A 13616-nucleotide genomic window follows, 5' to 3' on the forward strand; every position below is an offset into this window, starting at 1 on the left:
CACAAGCAGATGTCTTCTTAGTAGCTGTTTCTTTGGTAACAAAACATTTAGGTCAATGGTGTTATCATTCGAAATGTCTGTCAGTGTCTCACAAAATTTGCTGACACTTGAACTTGTCTAACAATTACAAAATGTACATGAAAGGTTTGAAATGTGTATCATCGATGTTTCTCATGCAAGGGTACATTGTAATAACAAAATGTGCCATGGGATTTCAGTGCTGGTATATTTTTTTTACTAATCGAAGTAAAAGCCTTCTTGAACTGCATTACCGAAATTTGATCAAATCCTACATTTATCAGGACACTGTTTACACACAGTAAATAGGCAAATACCAGTAGTAACTGTGCAAGTGTGTACATATAATGTGTTAAAAATGGCAATAGGATTGGGGTGTTACCTCATAAGAAATATTGACGTCTTGAGAGACCGCCACTGGATGATTGACACGTTCCCTCTCTTTTGTCTTATTCTGGACAAGAAGCCTACACCTCTGATTGAATAGCTTCGCTTTGATCAGACCAAGACAACGAGAGAGAGAGATTTAATGTGCTGGCGTACTGTGGGACTTCTTGTGAAAGTTGACTTGACATATTTTCCTTTCTTTATCCTTTTTTTTGGGGGGGGGGGGGGGGGGCGATAGGGGTTACAAGCTATAGAACTGTACAAGAAATACACATTGCTACTCTAAGTAATGCTGACAACAGCACTTAGAGACAACATCACAGTTAGCGACAACATTCCCCCCCCCCCCATACGTTTCGTTTTTTATTTGTATTATTCAATTCCCTACCGCATCTTATTTTGACAACAAGAAAAGTGTGTTGCTTTGCTCTACTGTTCAACTGTTTAAATTATTTATCCATATATAAAGAAATAAATCAACTAAATTGTTTGAACAACGTATGTGACTAAAAACAACTTCTCACCGAGCTATTTCCCACTATCAATACAAAAATAGATCTTTTTTTTAATTTTAATTTTTTACATTTATTGTATACAGGATGTAACAATCAAGAAGTGAGAAGTATCTTTGCTATAGTCAAATAGAACAGTTAAGTAGTGGAACATATAGAGGATTTGTGATACTCCACAGAAAAAAAAAACAACCACGTACCAGCCATACTAGTTGTGCACTTTGAAATGTAATGCACAATGATTTAATTCTGTCCGGAGTGACCGGTAGTTTCTTTTGTCTCCTTTACTAAGTTTTACTTTTCCTTTGAGTTATATGCTTTTTGCAAATTTTGGCACTGTAACGTTGCGTGAGAGTTGTGTATGTGCTCCATTTGTCCTTTACCCCTACAAGAAAGCTCACTGGACTCCATTGGCCTTTGAATGGATCCTACACTAACAGGGGGATCAATAACGGGTAGAACAAGAGCTATGGCCCAATTATCTCTCCTCCCAAAGTGTGCACTCGTTCACTTCCCTTCAATGATTTGAAAGGAAATGACTCGTATAAGACATATGGTGGAAACTCCCACTAGCCCATGTCTCCACCAATCCAATGCTTTTATATTTGTCAGAAGTAGTAAACAACTGTGCGCTTTAGGAGAAAGGAGAAACCTAGAGTGTACGGCAAGTGAATGGGATTCTTGTTGTGCCACCACAGCACCAGGGGTCAGGGAAAAGATAAATAACAGATGAGCGACAATGCTATATTAGACAGACAACGGTGTGCAATGTTGAATTCAACTGAAACGGTACTGAACAACCAGTTGAAAAGCGTTGAGATTATGGTGGCCCAGAGGGTGATTACTGTATATAGGTTTGTGATATCAAATGGTCACACCCATATTTTTATTTAAATTGTAATTTGACCCCATTTTTCATGATATCCAACTGGTAGTTACGATCTTGTCTCATCGCTGCAACTCCTCAACGAGCTCGGTAGAGGTGAAGGTCGAGTCATGCATACTCCGAAACATGACCCGCCAAGCGCTGCTTCTTAAAACACTGCTGTCTTAACCAGTAAGCCAGCCTCACCTATGTGTTGGAGGAAACATTGCTCAACTGACAACCGAAGTCAGCTTGCAGGCGCAAAGCCCGCAACAAGGAGTTGCAAGAGTGCAATGAGCTAAAGAAATCCCTCTGGCCAAAGCCTCCCCTAACCCAGACGACGCTGAGCCAATTGTGCGGGCACTATGGGTCTCCCGGTCACGGCCTGGCTGTGACACAGCCTGGGATCAACCCACAGGGTGTAATGGCGCCTCAACACTGCGACGCAGTGACTTAGACAGCTGTGCCTGGCACTGGTCACACCCATAGTGATCGGACCACACCTCGCCACACCCACCAAACGGGAGCAAACGTACCTCGAAAACTGTTGAAGAACAGTGCACGCCATTCTAGGGAAACATGTCGTTCAGTACAATCCGTCACGCAACGCAGCTGAACGTTGAAGCGACCTGAATGCAGGCACAAAGAACCGAGTGACACGTATCATTCGATAAGGCTGCGGAAGATCCCTGTCCGTCATCGTTAAACGAAGGCTCCGAATTCACTCGGTTTTGTGAAGAACTTGCTTAGGTGAAGGGCACGTGTGTTACTTGCACCTGCTTGATTGACCACCATCAATTCTTCACAACTCCAGTTTGCTATTGTTATACAAGTAGAAGCTCAAATATCTCCTACTAGTATTGTGCACTCACGGCGTCACTTTCTTGGTTATGTGACAACACACATCAGGAGTGCTATTCTCCAAGCACTTCCAATTAGGACATGTGCAATTAAATCTGGATCAAAACATCCCACCTTTCTAACTCTAACTCCCCACTGACATTAGGCCAGTAATGTCATTGTGAGGAACAAGCAATGCTTAAAAGTTTAGACCAACCAGTCAGATTGGTATGCGAGAGTACAGTCACTTAGCTTAGCGCAAGGTTCTGCAGGTTTTCGCTCCAACCCTGATTCTAATAACTAACTGGTTGATAATCTGAATCAGGTTAGTTACAACTGGGGTTGGATTGAAAACCTACAAGAGGGTAGTTCTCCAGGAACAGGGTTGGAGAGCCCTGGCTTAGACCATTCACTCATCAAGACAGTTTCCTATTTTACCATTGTTAAGCCCGGTACAGGTACAACAGCTTAGACGAGACGGTTTTATGCTGTTTTAAAGCAATGTTTTCTTGATCTGAGCAGTCTAGTTTTAGAACATCTCAAGTCGACTTCTGGAGTTTCCAAGGTTCAACATGTCAAACCGTGGCTAAAGACTTGAGATGAGACGGGTCTTTTTAGCCAATCAGAGAACAGTGTGCTGAAGTTATGTGTTTAGCCAAGCAGCTAGCTAGTTAGCCAAGCAGACAGCTAGCTAGCTATTTTGCTGCAATCAGTTTGCCTAGTCTCAAAGTGGGCCCTGTTTCTGGTCATGTATATCATGATACTCGTTTGTTACAGCACCTTGCTACAACAAATGGCAATTTTGTTTCATACTTTTTTTACGTCATTGTAAAGAGGGAACGTTACCGTGGAAACGGTCTTAACCGTTAACGGTCTCTTGTATTTTTTTACCTGAATGCCCCATCTTTAGTCTGCTGTTCTACAACACAACATTTTAAAACGGGCTAGTTTTTCTAATCTCGCCTCTCATTATGTTGGCTGTTGTATCTGTACCGGTTTTAGTCTGTTATCCTATTTATAAACATGTTTATATAGGCATATTTGGATCAGATATTTCACTCTGGAAAAGGGACTAGGCAAGCGCTAGTCAAAAATCATCAGACATCATGCAGTTTTTCTAAACAAGTTGCCACACTTGCAGAGAATTAGCCAGCTGTATGTTGGTCTTGACTCAAAGTGAACCTGTGTATAGTTGGTCCCACGTTTCATGAGCTCAAATCAAAGATCGCAGAAACGTTAAATACACACAAAAAGCTTATTTCGCTCAAATTGTGTGCACACATTTGTTTACATCCCTGTTAGTAAGCATTTATCCTTTGCCAAGATAATCCATCCACCTGACAGGTGTGGCATATCAAGAAGCTGATTAAACAGCACGATCATTACATAGGGAAATAAAAGGCCACTTTAAAATATGCAGTTTTGTCACACAACACAATGCCATAAGTGTCTCAATTTTGAGGGAGTTTGCAATTGGCATGCTGAGTGCAGGAATATCCACCAGAGCAGTTGCCAGAGAATTTGATGTTCATTTCTCTACCATATGCCACCTGAAACGTTGTTTTAGAGAATTTGGTAGTATGTCAAACCGGCTTCACAACCGCAGACCATGTGTATGGCGCCATGTCTGCTAGCGGCTTGCTGATATCAATGTTGTGAACAGAGTGTTCCATGGTGGCGGTGGGGTTATGGTATGACCAGGCATAACCTACGGACAACGAACACAATTGAATTTTATCGATGGCAATTTGAATGTACAGAGATACCGTTTTCGAGATCCAGGGGCCCATTGTTGTGCCATTCATTTGCCACCATCACGCCATCATGTTTCAGCATGATAACGCAACACCCCATGTCACAAGGATCTGTACACAATTCCTGGGAGCTGAAAATGTCCCAGTTCTTTCATGGCTTGCATACTCACCAGACATTGAGCATGTTTGGGATGCTCTAAATCGACATGACAAACAGCATGTTCCAGTTCCCGACAATATCCTGCATGTTGCTTTATCGTGTTCTTCTTATTTGTTATTTTACTCGTGTGCTTGTTATTTTTTGTATTACATTGTTATTGATTACTGCATTGTTGGGGTTAGAACTTGCATGTGACATTAAAACTTGAAACTAGACAAACTAGTTCTCTGTATCTGGGCCATTCATGAATTCTGGTGGCATTTGGGCATGGCATTGTGAAAGAAAATATACTTCATTTTTTATGCATTCTGGTACATCTTCACATTCTAGATCAACTAATTTGGCAGCTTAATTACTTTAAATAATATTGACTAATTATGAATACATTGGGACAATTTAGTAAAGTGATATGATTAAATTTAGCTTACAATGTAAGTTACTTTCATTTGAATTGAGTAACACCAATGGCACTTTGTATTTAGACATACTAGAAGGTTGTGATTAGCAGGGAATGCTCAAAGTCCTTGTATATCTTTGTAATGATCGATTTTCAAGGAATAACACCAATAGCATAACCTTAGGGACAGACCGTATTTGTTATTCATAATAATAAAGGTATTTTAATAACCTCCTTGTTTTTAAATATCTATACAATATGTTAAATAATTTTGTGTACTTTCTAGAGTAATAATTGATCGCTATCTGTAAATCCCCACAACATGACACTACAACTCTACCAGGTCACTGCTGGGAGAAGCCAATTTGCTTGCCCTATGTACTATAAACAATGCATAAACATAAAGTTCTGCAATATAAAGGACTTGCATTATATTTGATGATATTTGATGATATATATTTGATATATTTGATATTTGATGAAATATAAAAAAACATGTATGATGTGCAACTATTTGCAATTTTAAAGGGTTTTCATGGTTGCAAATGCCATCACAATTCAAGATCTGTTCTTGATGTCAGAATGCAAGCTCACAACTCAAAACACACTATTCCCTTTTTACAGTGCATTCGGGAACGTTTTCAGACCACTAGACTTTTTACACATTTTGTTACGTTACAGCCTTACTCTAAAATTGATTCAATTGATGTTTTTACTGTCTACACGCAATACCCCATAATGACAAAGCAAAAAGAGGTCTTTCGAAATGTTTGCAAATGTATAAAAAATACAAAACTGAAATATCACATTTACATAAGTATTTAGACTCAGTAATTTGTTGAAGCACCTTTGGCATCGAAAGCAGCTTAGAGTCTTCTTGGGTGTGACACTAAAACTTGGCACACCTGTATTTGGGGAGTTTCTCCAATTATTCTGTGCAGATCCTCTCATGCTCTGTCAGGGTGGATGGGGAGTGACGCTGCACTGTTATTTTCAGATCTCTCCAGAGATGTTTGATCTGGTTCAAGTCCAGACTCCTGAGTGGCTGGGCCACTCAAGGACATTCAGAGACTTGAAGCCACTCCTGCGTTTTCTTGGCTGTGTGCTTTGGGTTGTTGTCCTGTTGGAAGGTGAACATTCACCCCAGTCTGAGGTCCTGAGTGCTCTGGGGCAGGTTTTCATCAAGGATCTCTCTGTACTTTGCTCTGTTCATCTTTCCCTCGATCCTGACTAGTCTCCCACTCACTGCCACTGGAAAAACATCCCCACAGCATGATGCTGCCTCCACCACGCTTCACCTTATGGATGGTGCCAGGTTTCCTCCAGACGTGCAGCTTGGCATTCAAGCCAAAGAGTTCAGTCTTTGTTTCATCAGACCAAATAATCTTGTTTCTCATGATCTGAGAGTCTTTAGGTGTCTTTTGGCAAACTCCATTGTGCCTTTTTACTGAGGAGTGGCTTCCGTCTGGCCACTCTACCATAAAGGCCTGATTGGTGGAGTACTGCAGAGATGGTTGTCCTTCTGGAAGGTTCTCCCATCTCCACAGAGGAACTTTGGAGCTCTGTCAGAGTGACCATCGGGTTCTTGGTCACCTCCCTGACCAATTGCTTAGTTTGGCTGGGCGGCCAACTCTAGGAAGTGTCTTGGTGGTTCCAAACTTCTTCCTTTTAAGAACGATGGATGCCACTGTGTTCTTGGGAACCTTCAATGCAGCAGACATTTTTTGGTAGCCTTTCCCAGATCTGTGCCTCGACACAATCCTGTCTCGGAACTCTATGGACAATTCCTTGGACCTTATGGCTTTTTTTTTGCTCTGACATGCACTGTCAACTGTGAGACCTATATAGACAGGTGTGTGCCTTTCCAAATCATGTCCAATCAATTGAATTTACCACAGGAGGACTCCAATCAAGTTGTAGTTATTTCTGTTTTTAATTTTTAATACATTTGCAAATATTTCTAAAAACCTGTTTTTGCTTTGTCATTATGGAATATTTTATATAGATTGATGAGGATTTTTTTTATAAATGTAATACATTTTAGAATAAGGTTGTAATGTAACAAAATGTGAAAAAAGTCAATGGGTCTGAATACTTTCCGAATGCACTGTAAGTACGAAAGAGCACTGCTATTGTCAAAACAGAATATATTCATATTCCTCTCATTGTACAACTACGTGAGAGAATCGATGAATCACCCAGGTTTAGCATTAAACAGTGCAGATATGCGAATACATACTGTATCTATCTTTGCTTCCCAAATACATGTGGAAACAATAGATGGAGCAGTAAGTACTTGAAGTAACATGGTCTCTTTCAATTACAGCACAGATTTTGCACTGTAAAAATGTCACCCAATGTGTCCCAAGTGTGTCAAATTGTAAATGTGCTGCAACCATGACAAGATGCTAGGACCCTGCAGGGAATTTCGTATCAGCTTTGACAAGTGTTCATCCTAATCAAAGACGATTGAAAGAAATCTGGCATATTAAGTAACACTGTCAAGTCATTTGCCATAGCCTAGACCACATAACACCACCTACCATGCCCAACCCATCAACCCAGTCCACATAAAGAATGTTTCACCTGAGCAGAGACACCTATGGGCTTAACCCTGCCCCTGTTCCCCATTCCCTCTCTTCCTTCTTCTCGGCCACCTTTGCTTCCTCCTGTATTCTGTCGGTCTATGATTCCAACAGACTGTGCCACCGGCAGACCTGCTGCCCTCTGGACTCTTTCATCTGGGTCCAGTGAGTGAGTTCCTCCTCTCCAGAGCTGTTGAGGCCTAGCGAGATCCAACCGATCATCTCCCTGCGCTTCATGCTGCGCTTGTTGTACACGGAGAGGATGAGCGTCACGTCTGACAGCTGGAAGAGGGCAACCTGGAAGACAAACGTCTCCTTGTATGTAGGGTTGGGCTGGCCGTGACAGATCGACGTCTTACACTTGGACATCTCCTGGCCCATTGAGTTCAATAAGGTCAGCTTGACATATGTATCTGAGAGGAAGAAATGGGGAGAATGATTGAGGATTAGAAAGAAAACAATTATATATCTCAAATACTGAGATCCAGCTTATAGTCCAAAAATAACAATTGTGTTCATTTTAGGAAATGCTAGCATTACATAATTTTTTATTCAAATTAATGAGTTAGATTTCTTGAGGGGTGACAAAATATGAAAAATGGGGGGGGGGGGTGACATAAATAATACAATAAATGGATAAGATACAGCACGGCAACATGCAAAACTGAACATACCCCATGGCAAAGCAATTGCGGAAGCATAAAAAATGTATTAAATCATATCACTAAAGTTATTCCTAGATCATTCCTTATTCAATTACCTCCCAGAAAAACAATGTAGGGATTCAACTCCAACTATTAGAAAGTGAATATTCATCACTTACTTTATTTCGTATTTTATCTACAGGCAAAAAAAACCCTGAGACAACAACTGACGACATCCAAGGCTGCAAACCAAATTGGAAGAAACAGCGGCAAGCATAGCAATCACAAAGGCCTTGATCATGTTTTGCCTTTGGCCATAACCATTTCCCATAATGTTCCATATTTCTACTGCTGTGAATGAGTGGGTAAGGCATGAATTGACAGGGCTTTTATAACGATCAGTGCCATCTGCTTTTGAAGGCCTATACTGTAGCTCTTTGCCTTGAATTCAGGGGATCTCTTGAGCTCTTTGACACTACCAAAATAGACTTCATTTTATTTTAGCTTGCTGTAGAATGGCTTAAACTGTAGAACTGTTGGTGTCTTAAGAGGCCAGTCGTGGTGGAGAAGTTCTTCTACCATTGTCAATGAATGAGAGGGTTGGTGACAGCTGATTAATGTGCCATTTCCATCCTCAACTATCTGCGCACTCACAACTTTGCATACAAATTCAAAAGCATAATTCATGGCCTGATTCTGACTTCACAGCTTTTAGTTTTGTCAGTGTAGCCAGATGTTACTATTTCTGTAAAGTCAATCACATCTGAATTTAGTCAATATTCAGAAGACAAAACTCCCCAGAACACCTGCTGACCGCACAAATAAATTCCCACGCGAAGAGCGATATACTGTAGCAATAAATGAATGTAATAGAGCAATTACAATTACTTTTGGTTGACTGATGAGGTGTTTTACTGTTTTATTGTCAAAAGATTTTGAGAAGCTTTAACTTCACTGGGAAAACATTTACGCAAATCTCCTGAATTAAAATGGCTGTTCGTAACATATTGTAAAATATAACGTTACAATACTATAATAAAACTAAATTGTATGGAGAGATAGACAATTGTTATGAAGTACAGTGGCTACCCAAATTGACACCTTTGATAAAGATAAGCAATAATGACTGTATAAAATAAATAGTTCAAATACTGAGCTATATTGTATGCTACAAAAAATTGGGAAATTACAATGTACAATAATATAAATGCACCAAGTAATGTGTTGGTCCCATGTTTCAATAGCTGAAATAAAAGATCCCAGAAATGTTCCATAGGCACAAAAAGCTTATTTCTCTCAAATGTTGAGCACAAATTTGTGTACATCCCTGTTAGTGAGCATTTCTCCATTGCCAAGATAATCCATCCACCTGACAGGTGTGACATATCAAGAACCTGCTTAAACAGCATGATCATTAGAGGTGCCATCTTAAATAAAAGGACAATGAAAGGCCACTCTAAAATGTGCAGTTTTGTCACAACACAATGTCACAGTTCTGAGGGAGTGTGCAATTGGCGCGCTGACTGCAGGAATGTCCACCAGAGCTGTTGCCAGTGAATTTTCTGTTCATTTCTCTACCCTAAACCGCCTCCAACATCATTTTAGATAATTTGGCAGTATGCCCAACAGGCCTCACAACTGCAGATCACATGTATAGTGTCATGTTGGCGATCAATTTGCTGATGTCAACATTTTGAACAGAGTGTTCCATGGTGGTGGTGGGGTTATGGTATGGGCAGGCATAAGTTATGGACAACGAACACAATTGCATTTTATCGATGGCAATTTGAATGCACAGATACCGCGCCATTCATCCACTGCCATCACCTCATGTTTCAGCATGATAATGCACCGCCACATGCCGCAAGGATCTGTACACAATTCCTGGAAACGGAAATGTCCTAGTTCCATGGCCTGCCTATTCACCAGACATGTCATCCATTGAGCATGTTTGGGATACTCTGGTTCGACATGTACGACAGCGTGTTTCAGTTCCCGTCAATATCCAGCAACTTCACACAGCCATTGAAGACGAGTGGGACAACATTTCACAGGCCACAATCAACAGCCTGATCAACTCTATGCAAATGCCATGCTGCATGAGGCAAATGGTGGTCACACCAGATACTGACTGGTGTTCTGATCCATGCCCATACCTTTTTTTAAGGTATCTTTGACTAACAGCTGCGTATCTGTATCCCAGTCATGTAAAATCCATAGATAAAGGCCTAATAAATGTATTTGAATTGACTGATTTCCAAATATGAACTGTAACTCAGGAAAATCTTTGAAATTGTAGCGTGTTGCGTTCAGGTTTTTGTTCAGTATATATCATTTTATACTAATACAATTGCTAAGAGACACAGATTTATTTAACAAGTAATACTTTTTTTCTCAAAAAAGGTCGGGGGCTAAATTATTGACCCCCCTAAAAATTATTACAAATAAGTAGTCAAAAGCTTAGCATTTGGTCCAATTTTCCTAGACTACATCAAGCTTGTGACTACAAACTTTGTTGGATGCATTGCAGTTTGTTGTGGTTGTGTTTCAGATTATTTTGTGCCCAATAGATATGAATGGTAAATAATACGATAACAATAATAATAATCGTACAAAAAAAAGTATGAAAATGTATGCGGTCATTGTTGTAAGTCACTCTGGTTAAGATCGTCTGCTAAATTACAAAACATGTAAATAATGTATTGTGTCATCTTGGAATCACTTTTATTGGAAATAAGATAAGACACTTCTACATTAATGTGGCTGCTACCCTGTTTACGAATAATCCTGAATGAATCGTGAATAATGATGAGTGAGATATTTACAGAGGGTCAAAGATCATACCGGTCACGGGTGCACCTCAGCCACGCTCAAGGTACTGAACGATATCATAACCGCCATCGATAAAAGACAGTACTGTGCAGCCGTCTTCATCGACCCTGCCAAGGCTTTCGACTCTGTCAATCACCTTATTCTTATCGGCAGACTGAATAGCCTTGGTTTTTCTAATGATTGCCTCGCCTGGTTCACCAACTACTTTGCAGATAGAGTTCAGTGTGTCAAATCGGAGGTTGTCCATGTTGTCCGGACCTCTGGCAGTCTCTATGGGGGTACCACAGGTTTCAATTCTCGGGCCGACTCTTTTCTCTGTATATATCAATGATGTCGCTCTTGCTGCTGGTGAGTCTCTGATCCACCTCTACGCAGACGACACCATTCTGTATACATCTGGCCCTTCTTTGGACACTGTGCTAACTAACCTCCAAACGAGCTTCAATACCATACAACACTCCTTCCGTGGCCTCCAACTGCTCTTAAACGCTAGTAAAACCAAATGCATGCTTTTCAACCGTTCGCTGCCCGCAGCTGCCCGCCCGACTAGCATCACCACCCTGGACGGTTCCGACCTAGAATATGTGGACAACTATAAATACCTAAGTGTCTGGTTAGACTGTAAATTCTCCTTCCAGACTCATATTAAACATCTCCAATCCAAAATCAAATCTAGAATCGGCTTTCTATTTCACAACAAAGCCTCCTTCACTCACGCCGCCAAACTTACCCTAGTAAAACTGACTATCCTACCGATCCTCGACTTCGGCGATGTCATCTACAAAATAGCTTCCAAACTCAGCAAACTGGATGCAGTCTATCACAGTGCCATCCGTTTTGTTACCAAATCACCTTATACCACCCACCACTGCGACCTGTATGCTCTAGTCGGCTGGCCCTCGCTACATATTCGTCGCCAGACCCACTGGCTCCAGGTCATCTATAAGTCTATGCTAATTAAGCTCCGCCTTATCTCAGTTCACTGGTCACAATAACAACACCAACCAATAGCACATGTTCCAGCAGGTATATCTCACTGATCATCCCCAAAGCCAACACCTAATTTGGCCGCCATTCCTTCCTGTTCTCTGCTGCCAGTGACTGGAACGAATTGCAAAAATGACTGAAGTTGGAGACTTTTATTTCCCTCACCAACTTTAAACATCATTTATCTGAGCAGCTAACCGATCGCTGCAGCTGTACATAGTCCATCTGTAAATAGCCCACCCAATCTACCTACCTCATCCCCATATTGTTTTTATATACTTTTCTACTCTTTTGCACACCAGTATCTCTACTTGCACATGCTCATTTATCACTCCAGTGCTAATCTGCTAAATTGTAATTATTCACTCCTATGGCCTATTTATTGCCTACCTCCTCATGCCATTTGCACACACTGTATATTGACTTTCTTTTTTTCTACTGTGTCATTGACTTGTTTATTGTGTTATTGGCTTGTTTATTGTTTATTCCATGTGTAACTCTGTGTTGTTGTCTGTGTCACACTGCTATGCTTTATCTTGGCCAGGTCGCAGTTGTAAATGAGAACTTGTTCTCAACTAGCCTAACCGGTTAAATAAAGGTGAAATAATTTTTTTTATTAAAAAATACCCCCAAGACATGTTAACCTCCTCTGTTATTGGTAATGGTGAGTGGTTAGGATGTCTTGGGGGTATGATCTTCGACCCATACTCATCATTATTTACAGTTAATTCAGTATTATCTGTAAGCATGGTAGCATCCACATTAATGTCGAAGTGTCTTATCTTACAATAAAATCTTATTTAAACATTAGTATAAAATAATATAATTTCCCAATTTTTGGAGCATACAATATAGCTCTGTACTTTAAATATGAATTTTATACTGTGATTATGGCTCATCTTTATCAAGGGTGTCAATAACTCCGGACCTCACTGTAGAAAATGTGCCAAAAGACTGCATTGGTTGTTGAATGGCACCAGCACCCACTAGCATATCCCATTATGATACCACACAAGTCACCAAAAGCAAAACGTTGTCCTGAATTACTCCTAATATGGAGAAGCAAGCTATCATGATTCCCACAACCCCACATACAATGAAAAAAAGCAGGGAGCAAGGCTCAGGGCTGGACAGGGAAATACATACATGAGAATAATCAGGAATGGGGAGTACGTGAAAAAGACACACACACACACACACACACACTGATACATATACTGTTCAAAGCTTTGAATTAGCAATGTTCGGTAGCACTTTATAATAACTCCACGTAATAAAGCATTTATAATGGATTAGTAAATCGTTTATTCCTCATTTATGAATCATTACTCCCACATTTGTAAATGTTAGTAACGTAGTTATTCACACATTTATAAACAACGTTTAAAATATTGAATACTGATTCATAAGATAATTCATAAGATATTTAATATAGGTCCCTATAAACCATGTACTACTCATTAGTGCACTAAATCTAGCAGATTCATTACTTACCTACAGCTGCAAATTCCAATAAAAACGACATAATGTTTTGAAGTTCACTTTCCTTGCTTTGTTTAACCACACTATCATGAATCAAGCAAAGAAGTTTTGTGCGTCAGAGAGCAGTATTTATTTAGTTTCATAGAACAGACG

The 13616-nt window shown here is 40.2% G+C and overlaps 1 protein-coding gene across 5 annotated transcripts in view; it reads right to left on the bottom strand.

Moving 5' to 3' along the window:
• Positions 1 to 623: 623 nt before the first annotated feature.
• The window catches only part of syt14a (synaptotagmin XIVa), a 157287-nt gene continuing 144294 nt past the window's right edge, over positions 624 to 13616 (bottom strand). For 4 of the 5 annotated variants that reach the window (XM_055899165.1, XM_055899161.1, XM_055899163.1 and 1 more), the window contains one exon: positions 7529 to 7931. In XM_055899165.1, coding sequence (XP_055755140.1) covers positions 7618 to 7931 — 314 coding nt within the window. In that variant the 3' untranslated portion in view covers positions 7529 to 7617. Of the gene's footprint in view, positions 7932 to 13616 lie in introns of all 5 variants that reach the window. The other variant, XM_055899162.1, reaches the window with a different exon arrangement.

This window comes from Salvelinus fontinalis, chromosome 35, assembly GCF_029448725.1.
Source record: "Salvelinus fontinalis isolate EN_2023a chromosome 35, ASM2944872v1, whole genome shotgun sequence".
Classification (NCBI taxonomy): Eukaryota; Metazoa; Chordata; class Actinopteri; order Salmoniformes; family Salmonidae; genus Salvelinus; species Salvelinus fontinalis.